Below are 19,331 nucleotides of genomic sequence, written 5' to 3'. Positions count from 1 at the left end.
TAATTAATTATTTTAATTTTTATTTTAATTTTCGAAAAAAATACTAACCTTTTTCAAAAAAAAAACTATTTTCGAAAATCACTAACTCTTTTTCAAAAATTATTTTCGAAAATCCTTCCCCCTCATCTCCTTCTTTTCTTCTACTCACATAAGGGAACCTCTATGCTTGGGCAAAAAGGATCTCTATTATTATTTTTTCTGTGCCCTCTTCTTTGTCATATGAGCAGGAGTAAGGACAAGAATATTCTTGTTGAAGCAGATCCAGAACCTGAAAGGACTCTGAAGAGAAAATTAAGAGAAGCTAAATTACAACAAACCAGCAAGCACCTGTCAGAAATTTTCGAACAGGAAGAGGAGATGGCAGCTAAAAATAATAATAATGCAAGGAGGATGCTTGGTGGCTTTACTGCACCTAATTCTAATTTACATGGAAGAAGCATCTCCATTCCTGCCATTGGAGCAAACAATTTTGAGCTGAAACCTCAGCTAGTTTCTCTGATGCAGCAGAACTACAAGTTTCATGGACTTCCATCTGAAGATCCTTTTCAGTTTTTAACTGAATTCTTGTAGATCTGTGATACTGTTAAGACTAATGGAGTAGATCCTGAAGTCTACAGGCTCATGCTTTTCCCATTTGCTGTAAGAGACAGAGCTAGAATCTGGTTAGACTCTCAACCCAGAGATAGCCTGAACTCTTGGGATAAGCTGGTCACGGCTTTCTTAGCCAAGTTCTTTCCTCCTCAAAAGCTGAGCAAGCTTAGAATGGATGTTCAAACCTTCAAACAAAAAGATGGTGAATCCCTCTATGAAGCTTGGGAAAGATACAAATAGTTGACCAAAAAGTGTCTTTCTGACATGCTTTCAGAATGGACCATCCTGGATATATTCTATGATGGTTTATCTGAGCTATCAAAGATGTCATTGGATACTTCTGCAGGTGGATCCATCCACCTAAAGAAAATGCCTGCAGAAGCTCAAGAACTCATTGACATGGTTGCTAATAACCAGTTCAAGTACACTTCTGAGAGGAACCCTGTGAGTAATGGGACGCTTATGAAGAAGGGAGTTCTTGAGATTGATACTCTGAATGCCATATTGGCTCAGAACAAAATATTGACTCAGCAAGTCAATATGATTTCTCATAGTCTGAATGGAATGCAAGCTGCATCCAACAGTACTCAAGAGGCATCTTCTGAAGAAGAAGCTTATGATCCTGCAAACCCTGCAATAGCAGAGGTGAATTACTTAGGTGAACCTTATGGAAACACCTATAACTCATCATGGAGAAATCATCCAAATTTCTCATGGAAGGATCAAAAGCCTCAACAAGGCTTTAATAATGGTGGAAGAAAGAGGTTTAGCAATAGCAAGCCTTTTCCATCATCCACTCAGCAACAGACAGAGAATTCTGAGCAAAATCCATCTAGCTTAGCAAACTTAGTCTCTGATCTATCCAAGGCCACTGTAAGTTTCATGAATGAAACAAGGTCTTCCATTAGAAATTTGGAAGCACAAGTGGGCCAGCTGAGTAAAAGGATCACTGAAATCCCTCCTAGTACTCTCCCAAGCAATACAGAAGAGAATCCAAAAGGAGAGTGCAAGGCCATTGACATAACCAAAATGGCCGAACCCAAAGAAGGAGAGGAGGACGTGAATCCCAAGGGGGAAGACCTCCTGGGACGTCCAGTGATCAATAAGGAGTTTCCCTTTGAGGAACCAAAAGAATCTGAGGCTCATCTAGAGACCATAGAGATTCCATTGAACCTCCTTATGCCCTTCATGATCTCTGATGAGTATTCATCTTCTGAAGAGAATGAGGATGTTACTGAAGAGCAAACTGTCAAGTTTCTTGGTGCAATCATGAAGCTGAATGCTAAATTATTTGGTATTGAAACTTGGAAAGATGAACCTCCCTTGTTCACCAATGAACTAAGTGATCTGGATCAACTGACATTGCCTCAGAAGAGACAGGATCCTGGAAAGTTCATAATACCTTGTACCATACGCACCATGATCTTTAAGGCTCTGTGTGACTTTGGTTCAGGGATAAACCTCATGCCCCTCTCTGTAATAGAGAAACTGGGAATCTATGGGGTGCAAGCTGCTAAAATCTCATTAGAGATGGCAGACAATTCAAGAAAACAGGCTTATGGACAAGTAGAGGACGTGTTAGTAAAGGTTGAAGGCCTTTACATCCCTGCTGATTTCATAGTCCTGGATACTGGAAAGGAAGAGGATGAATCCATCATCCTAGGAAGACCTTTCCTAGCCATAGCAAGAGTTGTGATTGATGTGGACAGAGGAGAATTGATCCTTCAATTGAATAAGGACAACCTTGTGTTTACAACTCAAGGATCTCTCTCTGCATCCATGGAGAGGAAGCAGAAAAAGCTTCTCTCAAAGCAGAGTCAAACAAAGCCCCCACAGTCAAACTCTAAGTTTGGTGTTGGGAGGCCACAACCAAACTCTAAGTTTGGTGTTGAACTCCCATATCCAAACTCTAAGTTTGGTGTTGGAGAGTCTCAACAATGCTCTGAATATCTGTGAGGCTCCATGAGAGCCCACTGTCAAGCTATTGACATTAAAGAAGTGCTTGTTGGGAGGCAACCCAATTTCTATTTATCTAACTCTATTTTTTTAGTTATATGTCTTTGTAGGTTCATGATCATGTGGAGTCACAAAATAAATATAAAAAAATTGAAAACGGAATCAAAAACAGCAGAAGAAAAATCACACCCTGGAGGAAGCACCTGTCTGGCGTTCAACGCCAGAACAGAGCATGGTTCTGGCGCTGAACGCCCAAAAAGGGCAGCATCCTGGCGCTGAACGCCCAGAACAAGCATGGTTCTGGCGTTCAACGCCAGAAATGGCTAGTAAATGGGCGTTGAACGCCCAAAATGGGCACCAACCTGGCGCTGAACGCCCAGAGTTGTGTGCAAGGGCATTTTGCATGCCTAAATTGGTGCAGGGATGTAAATGCCTTGACACCTCAAGATCTGTGGACCCCACAGGATCATCTCAGGATCTGTGGACTCCACAGGATCACCTCAGGATCTGTGGACCCCATAAGATCCACACCTACCTCCACTCACTTCTTCTCATCCCTCACCACTCTCTTTCACACAATCCCATAAACACTCTTCCCCAAAAACCCTTCACCAATCACCTCAATCTCTCTTCCCCATCACCTCTTCACCACTCACATCCATCCACTCTTCCCCATAAACCTACCTCATAAACTCCACCTACCTTCAAAATTCAAAACCAATTTCCCACCCAAACCCACCCTAAATGGCCAAACCTTAACCCCCCTCCCTCCCCTATATATAGCCCTCCATTCTTCCTCATTTTCACACAACACAACCCTCTCCTCTCTACTTGGCCGAAACACACTTCACCCCTCTTCTCCATATTTTCTTCTTCTTCTTCCTCTATTCTTTCTTTTATTGCTCAAGGGCGAGCAATATTCTAAGTTTGGTGTGGTAAAAGCATAAGCTTTTTGTTTTTCCATTACCATTGATGGCACCTAAGACCGGAGAATCCTCTAGAAAGGGGAAAGGGAAGACAAAAGCTTCCACCTCCGAGTCATGGGAGATGGAAAGGTTCATCTCCAAAGCCCATCAAGACCACTTCTATGATGTTGTGGCCAAGAAGAAGGTGATCCCTGAGGTCCCTTTCAAACTCAAAAGAAATGAGTATCCGGAGATCCGACATGAAATTCAAAGAAGAGGTTGGGAAGTTCTAACAAATCCCATCCAACAAGTCAGCATCCTAATGGTTCAAGAGTTCTATGCCAATGCATGGATCACCAAGAACCATGATCAAAGTAAGAACCCGGATCCAAAGAACTACGTTACAATGGTTCGGGGGAAATACTTAGATTTCAGTCCGGAGAATGTGAGGTTGGCGTTCAACTTGCCCATGATGCAAGGAGATGAACGCCCCTACACTAGAAGGGTCAACTTTAATCAAAGGTTGGACCAAGTCCGTATGGACATATGTGTGGAAGGAGCTCAATGGAAGATTGACTCCAAAGGCAAGCCGGTTCAACTAAGAAGATTGGACCTCAAGCCTGTGGCTAGAGGATGGTTGGAGTTCATTCAATGCTCAATCATTCCCACTAGCAACCGATCTGAAGTTACTATGGATCGGGCCATCATGATTCATAGCATCATGATTGGAGAGGAAATAGAAGTTCATGAAGTCATCTCTAATGAACTTTACAAAATAGCCGAAAAGTCATCCCCCAAGGCAAGGCTAGCTTTTCCTCATCTTATCTGCCATCTATGTTACTCACCTGGAGCTTTCATAGAAGGAGACATTCCTATTAAGGAAGAGAAGCCCATTACTAAGAAAAAAATGGAGCAAGCAAGAGAGCCCATTCATGGAGCTCAAGAGGCGCAGGAAGCTCATCACCATGAGATCCCGGAGATGCCTCAAATGCATTTTCCTCCACAAAACTATTGGGAGCAAATCAACACCTCCCTAGGAGAATTAAGTGCTAACATGGGACAATTAAGGGTGGAACATCAAGAGCACTCCATCATGCTCCATGAAATAAGAGAAGATCAAAAAGCAATGAGGGAGGAGCAACAAAGACAAGGAAGAGACATAGAAGAGCTCAAGGACATCATTGGTTCCTCAAGAAGGAAACGCCACCATCACTAAGGTGGATTCATTCCTTGTTCTTATTTCTTCTGTTTTTCGTTTTCTATGTTATGTGCTTATTTATGTTTGTGTCTTCACTACATGATCATTAGTAGTTAGTAACTTTGTCTTAAAGTTATAAATGTCCTATGAATCCATCACCTCTCTTAAATGAAAAATGTTTTAATTCAAAAGAACAAGAAGTACATGAGTTTTGAATTTATCCTTGAACTTAGCTTAATTATATTGATGTGGTGACAATGCTTCTTGTTTTCTGAATGTATGCTTGAACAGTTCATATGTCTTTTGAAGTTGTTGTTTAAGAATGTTAAATATGTTGGCTCTTGAAAGAATGATGACTAGGAGACATGTTATTTGATAATCTGAAAAATCATAAAAATGATTCTTGAAGCAAGAAAAAGCAGCAAAGAACAAAGCTTGCAGAAAAAAAATTAGGCGAAAAAAAATAGAAAGAAAAAGAAAAAGCAAGCAGAAAAAGCCAAAAGCTCTTAAAACTAAGAGGCAAGAGCAAAAAGCCAATAGCCCTTAAAACCAAAAGGCAAGGGTAATAAAAAGGATCCCAAGGCTTTGAGCATCAGTGGATAGGAGGGCCTAAAGAAATAAAATCCTGGTCTAAGCGGCTAAACCAAGTTGTCCCTAACTATGTGCTTGTGGCGTGTAGGTGTCAAGTGAAAACTTGAGATTGAGTGGTTAAAGTCAAGGTCCAAAGCAAAAAAAAGAGTGTGCTTATAAACCCTGGACACCTCTAATTGGGGACTTTAGCAAAGCTGAGTCACAATCTGAAAAGGTTCACCCAATTATGTGTCTGTGGCATTTATGTATCCGGTGGTAATACTGGAAAACAAAGTGCTTAGGGCCACGGCCAAGACTCATAAAATAGCTGTGTTCAAGAATCATCATACAGAACTAGGAGAATCAATAACACTATCTGAACTCTGAGTTCCTATAGAAGCCAATCATTCTGAACCTCAATGGATAAAGTGAGATGCCAAAACTATTCAAGAGGCAAAAAGCTATAAGTCCCGCTCATCTGATTAGAGCTATGTTTCATTGATAGTTTGGAATTTATAGTATATTCTCTTCTTTTTATCCTATTTGATTTTCAGTTACTTGGGGACAAGCAACAATTTAAGTTTGGTGTTGTGATGAGCGGATAATTTATACGCTTTTTGGCATTCTTTTTAGTATGTTTTTAGTAGGATCTAATTACTTTTAGGGATGTTTTCATTAGTTTTTATGTTAAATTCACATTTCTGGACTTTACTATGGGTTTGTGTGTTTTTCTGTGATTTCAGGTATTTTCTGGCTGAAATTGAGGGACTTGAGCAAAAATCAGATTCAGAGGTTGAAGAAGGACTGCTGATGCTGTTGGATTCTGACCTCCCTGCACTCAAAGTGAATTTTCTGGAGCTACCGAACTCGAAATGGCGCGCTTCTAATTGCGTTGGAAAGTAGACATCCAGGGCTTTCCAGCAATAAATAATAGTCCATACTTTGCCCAAGTTTAGACGATGCAAACTGGCGTTCAACGCCAGTTCTCTGCCCAATTCTGGCGTCCAGCACCAGAAACAAGTTGCAAAGTGGAGTTCAACGCCCAAATTGGCACCAAAATTGGCGATCAACTCCAGGAATGACCTCTACACGTGTAGCACTCAAGCTCAGCCCAAGCACACACCAAGTGGGCCCCGGAAGTGGATTTATGCATCAATTACTTACTTCTGTAAACCCTAGTAGCTAGTTTATTATAAATAGGACATTTTACTATTGTATTTGACATCCTGGATTGTATTTTGATCCTGTGATCACGTTTTGGGGGCTGGCCTCTCGGCCATGCCTGGACCTTTCACTTATGTATTTTCACGGTAGAGTTTCTACACTCCATAGATTAAGGTGTGGAGCTCTGCTGTTCCTCAAAGATTAATGCAAAGTACTACTGTTTTCTATTCAATTCATCTTATTTCGCTTCTAAGATATTCATTCGCACTTCAACCTGAATGTGATGAACGTGACAATCATCATCATTCCTTATGAACGCGTGCCTGACAACCACTTCCGTTCTACATTAGATTGAATGAGTATCTCTTAGATCTCTTAATCAGAATTTTCGTGGTGTAAGCTAGAATGATGGCGGCATTCAAGAGAATCCGGAAAGTCTAAACCTTGTCTGTGGTATTCCGAGTAGGATTCAATGATTGAATGACTATGACGAGCTTCAAACTCGCGATTGCTGGGCGTAGTGACAGACGCAAAAGGATAGTAAATCCTATTCCAGCATGATCGAGAACCGACAGATGAATAGCCGTGCCGTGACAGGGTGCGTTGACCATTTTCACTGAGAGGATAAGATGAAACCATTGACAAGGGTGATGCCTCCAGACGATTAGTCGTTCCATGACAGGGCATTTGGATCATTTTCCCGAGAGAAGACCGAAAGTAGCCATTGACAATGGTGATGTATCGCATAAAGCCAGCCATGGAAAGGAGTGAGACTGATTGGATGAAGATAGCAGGAAAGCAGAGGTTCAGAGGAACGAAAGCATCTCTATTCGCTTATCTGAAATTCTCACCAATGATTTACATAAGTATTTCTATCCCTATTTTATTATATTATTTTCGAAAACTCCATAACCATTTGATATCCGCCTGACTGAGATTTACAAGGTGACCATAGCTTGCTTCATACCAACAATCTCCGTGGGATTCGACCCTTACTCACGTAAGGTATTACTTGGACGACCCAGTGCACTTGCTGGTTAGTTGTGCGAAGTTGTGAACCATGGTATTGGCATCATGTGTTTGGCGCCATTACCAGGGAAAGAAAGAGCGATGAATTTTACATAATCAAAGTGTAATCACAATTTCTGCGCACCAAGCATACATACATCATCAGTGAGGGTTCAATGCTTAAATTCTATGTTCCCTGCTTTCATGAGCTACCTTCTTGCATTTTTATCTGTTCTTACTGTATAATAATTGAATTAGTGGAATTTGATTTGTGATTGTCTTAAAGAGCTTATTTACTTCTAACCAGGTAGACAAGAATCGTATAGTTGCATTCATATATATAGGTTGCATTGCTTTGCATGAGTTTACATGTTCCTTCTTATTTATTTTATCTCCTTCAACTAAGCATGAGGACATGCTAATATCTAAGTGTGGGGAGGTTGATAAACCACTATTTTATGGTTTATATTGTGTTTAATTGTGTGGTTTTATCAAATCTTTACCCACTTATTCATTAAAAAAGCATGCATTTATAATTCCTTCCTAAAAATACTTTATGGTTGAAAATTTGCTTCCTAGAGACTTTTAATTTTGTATTTTAATTCTCCTTTATTCCATTTGATGCCGTGATCTGTGTGTTAAGTGTTTCAGGCTTTATAGGGCATGAATGACTTGGAGATTGGAAAGGAAGCTTGCAAGGAACACAAAAAATTAATGAGATGACTAGCGAGAAGTGACGCGGGCGCGTGACTCACGCGGCCGCGCGATATAGAGGAAATTGCAGTGACGCGGACGCATGGCCCACGCGACCGCGCAGATTGGAAACTGCACCAGTGACGCAAAGGCGTGGACGACAAGCATGCGTGGCAAGGTAAAACGCTGGATGACGCGAACGCCTGAATGACGCGATCGCGTGACATGCGCGATCTGCAGAATTCACTAGGAGCGATTTTGGGCCCTGTTTTGACCCAATTTTTGGCCCAGAAAAGCATATTAGAGCCAGGGAACATGCAGAGACCAGGGAAAACATTCATTCCGCATAGTTCTAGTTTTTAGATCTAATTTCTTCTCTACTCTAGATTTTCTTTCTACACATTTATCGTTCTTAGGATTTGAATTTTATTGCTTTTTGGATTGGGATATTGAGAAGAGTTATTACCTCCGCAAAGACTTCAACATTCTAGTTTGTTTCCTTATTTATATTTTACTCTTCCATGTCCTTACTTTATTCAGAATTACTATTGGATTAATTTTAGAATTTATTAATACAAGAACTACTTTTATTTTTAAATTGATCTTTTAATTATTATTTATTATGTCTTTCTTTATTTTCCTTTCTTATGTTAAGAAATTTACATTCACAATGAGCGAGTAGTTCCATAACTTGATTGGGAGTTGATTGAAAGGAAGACCTTGAGTTGGAATGCTCAAAAGAAAAATTGTAATTAGGTTTATTGTTGGATTGTCCTCTAGTCACTGACACTAATCCTTCTCAAGGGAGAGGATTGGGACTTGTGAATAGAAATAGCTTTCCAACTTGCTTGACTTTCCCTTACCTAGTAAGGGATAACTAAGCAGAACAACCTTCAATTATCAATTAATCCTGAGAGTACTCCAACAAGAATAGGGCTTCCAACTAATCTACTCCCAGTCAAGGTTTTTATTTAAAATTACATCAATTCTCTAATTTAATTTCCTGTTTATCAACTCAAACCATTTTTTGAAAACATCCGATTAATAAAATAGCATACCTTTCTGCAACTCGTTGGGAGACGACCTGGGATTCATACTCCCAGTATTTTAATTTTAATTTTGTGACAACCCTTTTAAATTGATAAACGGATATTCGGTTGGTTAAGAACTGTACTTGCAACGTATCTCTTATAACAATTTCTTAACTCGCCAATTTCCGCCACGTCAGACAGCTTGTGACTTTCTCTTCTTTTAGGTTGTTTTAGATTCTAGCTATAGATTGCATCTATCTAATCACTAAGCCAATGAACTATAATTTACTTTATATATATATATACTAGAAATACATTATCCAAGAAATTATATTGGATTTGATTTATAAGTTAACATTGATATTCTAACCATTTTCTATTGAGTGTTATATATTTAGGTTAAATGTTTAATTGATTTTTTAAAAATATTAATCTTAATGTTGTTTTGATATTGCTGCTCTTTTTATTTCCATTTTGTTTGTAATTAATTATTCTAATTGATTTGTTGATTGATATATTTATTTTTTGTTGATTTTTTTTTAATTTTTCTTTCCCTACATTTGAAGTTCTAGGATTTAGTTATTAATGGTTTACATTGATTTAAGAGGTTCAGTTAGATATTGGTGGGTATAAGATATTTTATATCTCTTATGATAGTGTAAAATATTAGATTTATCATTCCCTTTTAACCAATTCTCTTATTATCCTATAATAGTATAATAGTCAAGTGAGATATGCTAATAGATATCTTTTCCTATTCAGTTTGCTCCCAATGACTATATTATAGGTATTTTTGGTTGTGCCTCATATGTATATGCACACATGTTCAAGTAGATTAGATGTTAGTGGGTTTTAGGGTATTCTATTCTATTACTTTATAATTATAATGCTATGAGATTTGTTGAAATTTGTCCTTTCTTATTCAATTGGTGTCCAGGGAGGATAGCATAGGTGTTCTTGATTGTGGTAGCTACATATGTATGGATGTATAGATATGTATGTGATAAATATTAGATGATGTATGCTATGTGATACATATTTTTCTACCTTTTCTTTGAGGTATTCAAATTCAAATTTTTTAGTGATTTCTTAGCTTGTCTATAAAAGGGACTCCTTGGTTGTATGGTCCAATGCACCTCCTTTTTTCTCTGAAATCTTTTGTTTCTGGTTTCTATTTATTTTTTTAGTTTTTTCTATTGTGTTTAGTGGTTGAGCCAATGCCTCCTCTATTTGATTCTATCTCTAAGATCCACCCTCCAAGGGAGGCATGGAGACTTAAAGTTAGGGTACTAAGAACTTGGATTGTTCCTTCATTTGGAAATCATGATATTGCAAATTCAATAGAAATTGTTCTTGTTGATGAAGATGTGAGTGGCTGTTCATTGTTGGTCTTGGGTTGATTTTATTTATGGCTTTCTTTCCTCTTGAATTGTATTCTTTGTAACTGTTTTTTTTTTTATTTGTTAGTTTCTTGCGCAGTCTAGCAACTGTTAAGAAGCAGCTCATAAATAGGTTTAAAGAGAATATTATTGAGGGTCAAACATATCGAATGTCATATTTTAGGTTCTTCGCAGACAGCGTGTTTTTTTTTTTGTTGACAGATTGAAACTACAACAAGGTGAAGTTTTACTCTGATCATTGTACTCCCAACGCACAACCTTTTATTCGTTGTTTCTTCTTTTGCATGTCTTTTCTCTGTTGGTATCTTTTCTTTCATTAACTTGATTAAGTGAAGTTTTTGGGTTTTGAAAAGATTGAGTTCATAAGTTGATTTTCCAAGTCTGAATATGCGGAGTTCAAAAATATTTAGTGAGAAGGTGGAATGCTATTTTTTGAAATAACTCATTTGTACTGTTATTATTATTATCACATTTTTTGTTGTAAAAAAGTTACATTAATAAAAAGTTACTGTTGTTCCATTCTTTCTGTTTGTTTGCAGATAAACCAAAGAAGTTTTTTAAAAACTGTTCTCCTAACATGAGTATTGTTGCATGTAGAAGTGATCGCAAAAGGTAGATAGTGTATTATTTGTGTTTTCTATTAATGATTTTTGTTCTTTGTTATAAACATACTGAATGGAGTTGATTTAGGTGTTTTTTTGGCACAAAACAACATTGGCCACTTGATAAAGAATCAAGCATTACATTTGGTGCATACAAAGGACGAATACACATTTAAATTAATATATAATTTGTGCCTTTTTTTTAGTAACCATGTAAAAAATAAATAAATTACATGTAATTGAATTAGTAAAATCTATCATGATAAAATAAATGTATGTGATAAGTGTTTTTTTTAAGATGATGTATTAGTTCCAAATAGAATAATTGCTAGATATGGTGTTGAATTGAAACATGAAATTGTCCTAATTGATCTCTGTGACAATTGCATCAAGCTTAAAATTAAAACTCGAGAAAAAAGAATCTGGATACCTTCACCTGAAGTAGAGAAATTACTTGCTTTCTATAACTTCAGAAGCATTGTGAGGATTTGTTTAATGTATGTCACAAATGGAATATTTTTTATGACTCCTCTGGATAAGCGAAATAATCCAATCTATATGGATTTTTATGAATCTCACTATGTAAAAGATATTATTGGGATATCTTTGTTAAAAGTTATCCAGGATAAGTTAGGGTTAAATTACTTTGATGCATTGGATGATGTTGCTTCTAGTATAGAGGATAATGGGATGTATGAGAATATGAAAAGGTTAGAATTTACAGTTTTTTTTAATTATTGTTAATTTTGTATATGTTATACTTCAATTATTATATTTATTAATATATTTATTTTTAAATATGTCTATAATTTATTGTATAATATCATGTTGCTATTGGCTTTTTCAGTTGTCTATTTTTTTCAATTATTTTTGAAATTTTTTCTTTTTTTATTAATTGCACTTGTAGGTCTGAGATACAAAGAATTGTCAAGAAGGATTCAAAAGCAAGCGCTGTCCAGAATAGATCAAAGACAAAAAAGAGAGGGTACGTTCATTTAATATTATCCTAGTGTTATATAAGTTTTTGATTTTGTCATTCTCTATATAAACTAATTGGTAGTTCAGTTTGCTACAATCAAAATATATTAGGTAGAAGAATTACTTTCTATTTCAGAATATTTTGTATAACATTATTTTACATATTTGATTGTTATGATTTTTAATTTGATGACATTTTTTTATAAATTATCATTGAAACAAGCAGATATCTTATTCTACATTATTGTAAGACATTGACTAAGTATGATGTCAAAGCTGATCGAGTTATAAGTTTGCATAATGATAGTTTTATATTTATTAGTTACTTTAATTTTTTTGGAATTAATTTTATTTATTTATTTATTTGTTTATTATTTTTTTTTTTTACAGTATATTCCGTATCAATTTGCTAAGTTACTACTTGAGCTAGGAGGATAAAAAAATTGGAAGTTCATTGTTGAGGAATCAAAGATTACTACAAGGTTTAAAATGCATGTTTTGAAAAGTAAAGGCAAAGAACGAGAATATAAAATTGGTCCTAAATGGAAAGATTTTGTGATAATGCACAAATTTAAAATCAGAGATTCATGTGTTTTTGAGATGGTTTCGAAAGAGGATAAGCTGATTCGAGTTTCTGTAACTAAAAAGTAGTACATTAGCTGGTTTGAAACTTTTTGATGTTATTTTGGGATATGTATTATATTTTGAAGCTTAGGCTTTTCATACTCTGAAATTTAAAAATATGTGCAGTGGATAAATTTGTGACTTAGTCGTTGTAATCTTTTGTTATATGGTGTGTATAGTTGCTCTAAACAAATATAAAGTATTTGGTTGGTACCAACCAGTTCTTAATTATGAGGAATGAGATTGTAGTTCTTAATTATGAGGAATGAGATTGTATTATTTATGAACGTGATCATGATTATATTGTAGTTGCTATGATGTCCAAATGAAACCAAAGACAAAGAGAACCAATAATGCAGCTAATTAAAACCTAACTTCAATTATGTTAATTTTTTTATTTTGTTATTCATCTCATATTTGAAACCAAGTTCAAGAAATTCAAAGAACAAAGTATTAAATTTTGGTTAAAAAAATTGATGTAGCTTTTAATGAATATCTTTCAAAAGTTTTTTTTATTTACTATGTTAATATTAGATTTCTTTACCTAAATAATTTTTATTTTAGTCTATTTTTTTCAGGAACTAGAGAAAGCATGTTCAATAAAAAAAATATAAATGGTTGAAGCCTTCTTTACAAAGCTGAAAATGTGTTCTTTTTTTCTTGTTTTGAAGTCTTCATATGTTCGTAACAACACTAATCTATTGGCAATTGAAAAGAAACAAAAAATCAATAATTAATTTCATTCCATATTTTCTACAGTTTATTTTCTATTAGTAAAAATATGTTTTTTGTTTTATTTTTTATGCTTTATATTTTTAATTTGTTGTAGTTTCAAATTTTGAATTGATATTGTTATATTTTTAATTGGTGTATATAGTATAGAAGCTGCTGAATATTTTAGTAAGTAATCTTATTCTTTGTTGTCAACTAATGTAAAATTTTTAAAATCATTATGTAAATAATTAAAATGATAAATATTATAAACAATAGGGTTAATACTTGATATCTTACTGAAATAGATACAGTAAAAATAAATTATTAAATTAATTATTATGTTATTATATTTTTATGCATCAATATATTATATATTTTTTAATAAAATAATTAAATATATAATATACTGTACTTATTTACAGTTACATAATAAAAATTTTATAAAATACTAAATATGTTTTTTATATGTAATAATTGATTAATGAGTGAATGGTATTTGCAATACACAGCATATATCTTATTCATTTTTGAGAGAATACTTAGATAAATTAAAAGGAAGGAACAAAATTTAGGTTAGTCATGATAAAGACACGAATTGACCCATTAAATACAGTTATTCTTATAGAATTTATTTTTATATAAAGAGTACTAAAAATATCTCTTAAATATACTATTTTTTATTTATTTTATATATTACTTAAAAACAAATTTTATAAATGTTAAAAATGATACATGAAAATTAAAAGAGCTACTAATTCATTTTTTTCATTAAATTTGATCTTGAAGACAATTATTTGTACTGTGTTATACATTCAAACACTTTTTAATTTTCTCATTGATATGTTATATCACATCATATTTAGTTTCCATATTAAAGTTATAATTAACTAATTTTTTTCACATTTTAAAATTTATGTTTTTAATTTAAATAATTAATATATTTTTTTCAGTTAGTACCATCATTTTTTAATCATGAATTTAATTCTTTAATTTTAGTTTTATTGTTCAATCCTCTTTTTCGTTAGTGATAATTAAAAAAAAAGTTAGATGTGTATTAATTGAGTATATACATATAAATAATAAATATATTTTTGATCCATTACATATATTTCTTTTTGGTTTTATTGAAGTTGCCTTTTGTTTTAAATTAGTTTTTTACTTGTTTAGTTATCAAACAATTTTTCAGTCTTTTTTAAACATAATGAATACGATGAGCCAAAAAACAAAAAAAACTTAGCGAATATCAATTGCGGTTTGTAAGACAATCAAGGAGAGGTGTCGTTCTGTTTTTTTCAGATTCAATCAGTCAAATTTTGGGGTTGATCAGTTGGGAAGATTCAAATCACGACCACCAGAGTGGCGGAGAAATTTGGAAGGTTTCCTGTGTCGCTACCCCTATCTTTCTCTCTCTTGCTCTTTCCCTCTCACTCCAAAACCCTAGGTCTTCAACCCACTTTTTTTTTCAGTTCGTATTTCTCTTTAATACTCGCCAATTTTTTCGTTTGTTGTTCTCAGATCACCAATTGTTATGAGCCCAGCCACAGTTCTAACTGTAGCTACTCGAATTCGTCGTCTGATAGCACAATGATGGTGATAACTCCAGTGGAATTCTGGTAACTGTAAACGAGCGACGCTCTTTGGAACCTCGACAACCTGGCTGTCACATTCTGATCTGAGAGCTCAATCCCCGTCCTCCTCATGTACGGATTTTCTCAATTCATGTTTCTGATCTTTTGTTTTTAATTTTGAGTTTTCAGCTGCTTTTTCTTTCTTCATAGTTTGAGTTGTTTTATTTTACAAAAGTTAACTTATATTAAGGCTAATTATTGTCAGTTTTATCCTAATTTGATTGAATAGTTTTTGTTGGTTATGGGAGTTGCTAATTCATTTAGTTCTATTTTATGTTTGAATTTTGTACTTTGTTAATTTTCTTTTTCTCTGATAAATTGAGGTTGTACTTTATAAACTGATAGGGTGCTTTATCAATGGGAGTTACCATTGAGTCTTGGATTGATAGGGTGTAACAAATTTTTTTTTTATTTTTTTATTATTTGTTTTTTAGAATGGGGAAGAAAAACATGTTCTCATTGAAATACTATTAATCATTGAAAATTTTCAATTTTGAGACACTTAAATATGTTTGAGGATTGCAATATAAGAAAGAGAATAGAGATTATTTATATATACCTAAAAAATCTATTATTTATTGTATAAAAGGCTTATTTGTTGCTTTACTTGAATTTTCCAATGTGTCTCTTGCACTTGTGCTGAGAAGTATCTTACATCCTTGCAATAATTAGGCTTCTGTAGAGGCTGTAAATCTCATTAAACTTCACTGTGAGCCTTTGAAGTGTCTCTATTTTATTGGTTATCTTATAATTTCAGGTGATCAGATCAACAGGTTATGACTGCAAGCAATGAATACGACTTATACAACTAAAGAAGTTTATTAGTAGAGTGAGGCCAAAGATTGTTGTTCTGCTTTTCTTTTTTTCCTTCCATTTGTTTTTTATTGGAATTCCAACTCTTCTATTTTCAATCATTATTATTTTTTAAATTATGATAAGTCAGTGTATAGTGTTTGCTTATGTTAGTCTAACTATTTATTTTCTTTTAATTAATAATTAGCTATATTTTTTTTACCTGAGATTCAGAAATTAAAATTATTTTTTATGTTTAGGACATTATTATGATGAAATTGAAGCTAAGATTGTGTCTCTTAACATAACAAACATCATTTGAGTTGTTAATATTTTCTTTAACTTCTTATTTCTCAAAATCTCTATTTTTGCTGTTTGTTTGTTGTTGCATCCAGTAAACTTATATGTACTTTCAATTTATTTTTTTAGGAAGATTTAGAAGGAGGAGAAGGAAGAACTAAGTTTTCAATGGATTATATGCAAGGTGCTGTCGTTTCCTCTAATGAAGATGAGTTAATATTGAGTTAGTTGTTTAAAGAATTAAGTTTATGCTATGAATTGGTATTTTCGTATATTATATCAAGTCAATTTTTATGTTTTCTTTTTTGTGGCAAATTTTTTTTGTCATTTATTTTTAAAATAATATTGATTGATTGATTGATGGAATGACAACTTAATTACCTTTAATCTCATTGCACTATTGATTCAAATGAAGAAATTCTAGAATTTATTTGTGTTAAAATCAGTTTAAATTTAAAAAAATATTTAGTTACTTGAACTACATAAAATATGTATGCATCATTTTTGGTTTAATTGATTTGTGTGCATTTTCTGAATGCAAAAAAGTGTAGGATTTGTTTGTGTTTAAATCAGTTTAAAAAATATTTAGTTGCTTGAATTAGTTACTTGAGTTGCTGAATAATTAATCATTTTAAACAGGATTTAATCACTTGAGTTAGTTACTTGAATTGGATAATACTCTTTTATTGAAATGGCAAGTTTTTTAATTGGTAATTTGTTAGGAAAGAAAATATTATATTTAATGGATGTAAACCATATTTAAAATAGGTTAGTATTAGAATAATAATGTCATGAAGAGTATTACTTATTTGCTTTAGTCTTTTATATTGTTAGTATTAAAATAGTAATAATAATAATATTACAGTGGAAAATAATAATTATAGTATTAAAATGCTAGAAACATAAAATTAGTATTGATATAGGTTTTTTATGAGAAAGTAGAAAATTAGGATTTTCATAACAATTTTAAACTCAGTTTTAAATAATGTAATATATCATCATGTAATCCAAAAATAAAGTATATCCCATTTAATATGGATAACATGTGATGTTGTTATTATTGTGATATTTATTGTTATTAATTTTACACTCATAACTAATAATTGTATAGTCTTGGAATTCATAAAGAAAATGGTGATATTTATAATTAACATTCAATGTAGGATAATAAGGATAATTTTTTTAGTTATTATTGTTATTATTATTTGAAAAGGATTTAAACTTTTAATAGCTGACAATTAATTTTAGTATGCCTCTTCAGATACTTAACAGAATTTAGTGTATATAGTTTTATGTTTATTATTTAAAAATAAATCCTTTTCTTTCTCTTATAATTTTTAATATATACACTTCTCTTGATGACATATGTATTTTGGTATAATAAAAAGTTAAGTATGCTTTATGATAATTATCTGCAAACATGTAAACCGTACCTTAAAGAATTTGATGGGTCAAGTTCAAGGCAAAATCCAAAAGTCACCATTAAATGATTTCTACTCCTTATATTAGACATGATTCTCTCCCTCAAGAATCACTCGGACTCAGTGTTTCTCAATTTCAATCTGTAGCTTGTGATCTCCAACATTTCATAATTCGTGCCATCTTCCCTGGTTTTCTTTTTTCACACTTCTAGTGATTTCATTTTATTTTTTCTTTGGATCTGATTGTTTGTTCCCGATTTTGTTAACATTTGTTGCTGCTATTTATTTAATCATTATAAAATAATCTTTTTTTATATTGGATAAAATATTGGATTTTTTCTACAATATTGATAAGGATATTTGAAGGATTAAACAGCTGAATGGCGATGCATACAGATACAAGTGATTTCAACAGGTAAATTACTCAGTATAAAGTCCCTTAGATTTGACAACATTATTTAGATTCCATGACAATCAGTAATGGTACATACGTTTTTTTCCTAAGTTCTGTTTTAGCATCGTGGTGAATAGACATATATTTTACTATGGTGACTGAAATGTCTATGTGTCCTACAGTAGATATCCTCGATCCCTTGCTATGAGAAGACCATGACAAATTCAAAACTCACCACAAGTCGATTGGTAAAATAACTTTAATGAATTCTGTTCTTTCTTTAACAAACTTATGAAATATTGACTTTGTATTTATTATTGCTTATGTGAAAAATCCTCCTGAACCCCTAAATATTATATATTCATTGCAGTACTTGTCCATTAAGTTTGCTGCATATCTGAAACCATCTGGGCATGGTTCTATGTGGAAGATAACTGGTCCACCATTCAGTGTAGGGAAAAATAACTTTTTGTTCCATCTCCTGTGAAGTGGAAGAAGAAATTCGGAATAAAAAATTGGGGTTGAGTGGAAGGAGTGCTGTAGATTATACAAGTTAAAGAGAAGGACAACCTTATCCTGAGATTAGTCTCCATACAGGACCAGCACATACAATTGGAGATCAAGAAATCTTAATTTATACTTAAAAATAGCTATTTATCTATTAATATGTAGAAACAGATATTTTTGTTTATGTTTTCGATTGTATTGGATATGTTTTTATTTTCTTTTTTCTTTCTATGGATATTTGACAATCTATATTTTAAATTTGCCAAATAATAGATTCTCTTTTCATTCTGAGTCCTTTTAATACTGTTTTAACTTGCATATGATTTTGATTTGGAAAAATTATTATTGAATAGTTTATTTTTAATATGTTCATAAAACTGTAATCCCATGCAAACTTGCTAGTATATATATATATACACACACGCACAGTAGCATACCCAATAATCGTATGTGTATTAAGAATTGCAATCATAGCATTAGCACAAAAAAAAAAAGGAATTAACCTTTATGTTTGTGCAACAGTATTACTTATATATGACGTACACACAAAATATATATGTTAAAGTTAAATGTATTATATGTGTGACAATAATAAACAGAATTGTAGCCGACTATTCTTAATTCATAATTTCGTTGCACAGCAATATTCAATGTACGTAGCGCATACATATACATGTATCAATTCAAAAAATAATAAAATTAAATATTTTCAATAATTAAATTATAGATAGCTCTGATACCACTTGTTAGAATAAATTATTTTAATAACTCAGATCATCCATATTGAATCACAAAAAATATATCATAATACGGAAGCGTATTTTTACTCATAAAAGTCAAAAATTGATGGAAAGA

The 19,331-nt window shown here is 33.0% G+C and overlaps 1 protein-coding gene, 2 long non-coding RNA genes and 1 other non-coding gene across 4 annotated transcripts; 3 read left to right on the top strand and 1 right to left on the bottom strand.

The window, feature by feature from the left end:
• Positions 1-753: 753 nt before the first annotated feature.
• On the bottom strand, positions 754-861 carry LOC148547836 (small nucleolar RNA R71). The gene has a single exon (XR_015897358.1). It is a non-coding gene; the product is annotated as a small nucleolar RNA R71 (small nucleolar RNA).
• Positions 862-11,093: 10,232 nt separating this feature from the next.
• LOC148547835 (uncharacterized) lies at positions 11,094-12,534 on the top strand. Its single transcript, XM_088496381.1, has 6 exons — positions 11,094-11,128; positions 11,207-11,281; positions 11,415-11,828; positions 12,026-12,103; positions 12,323-12,380; positions 12,487-12,534. Exons 1-6 carry the CDS (start codon positions 11,094-11,096, stop codon positions 12,532-12,534), a joined length of 708 nt encoding a protein of 235 aa, XP_088352507.1.
• A 2,137-nt stretch (positions 12,535-14,671) lies between these two features.
• LOC148547834 (uncharacterized) lies at positions 14,672-15,957 on the top strand. Its single transcript, XR_015896295.1, has 3 exons — positions 14,672-14,810; positions 14,950-15,134; positions 15,820-15,957. It is a non-coding gene; the product is annotated as an uncharacterized LOC148547834 (long non-coding RNA).
• Positions 15,958-17,820: 1,863 nt separating this feature from the next.
• Positions 17,821-18,561, top strand: LOC148547833 (uncharacterized). Its single transcript, XR_015896120.1, has 3 exons — positions 17,821-17,990; positions 18,152-18,217; positions 18,340-18,561. It is a non-coding gene; the product is annotated as an uncharacterized LOC148547833 (long non-coding RNA).
• Positions 18,562-19,331: the final 770 nt, after the last annotated feature.

Source organism: Arachis ipaensis, chromosome B8 (genome assembly GCF_059453495.1).
Source record: "Arachis ipaensis isolate K30076 ecotype BB chromosome B8, ASM5945349v1, whole genome shotgun sequence".
Lineage (NCBI taxonomy): Eukaryota > Viridiplantae > Streptophyta > Magnoliopsida > Fabales > Fabaceae > Arachis > Arachis ipaensis.
This window is presented reverse-complemented; position numbering and strand designations above follow the sequence as displayed.

Bases quoted from the DNA above. Each gene is read 5' to 3' on its own strand.
- LOC148547835 (XM_088496381.1), top strand. From the start codon at position 11,094: ATGAGTATTGTTGCATGTAGAAGTGATCGCAAAAG. The intron at 11,129-11,206 runs GTAGATAGTGTA...GAGTTGATTTAG, and splicing joins TGTAGAAGTGATCGCAAAAG to GTGTTTTTTTGGCACAAAAC. The intron at 12,104-12,322 runs GTACGTTCATTT...TGAAACAAGCAG, and splicing joins TCAAAGACAAAAAAGAGAGG to ATATCTTATTCTACATTATT.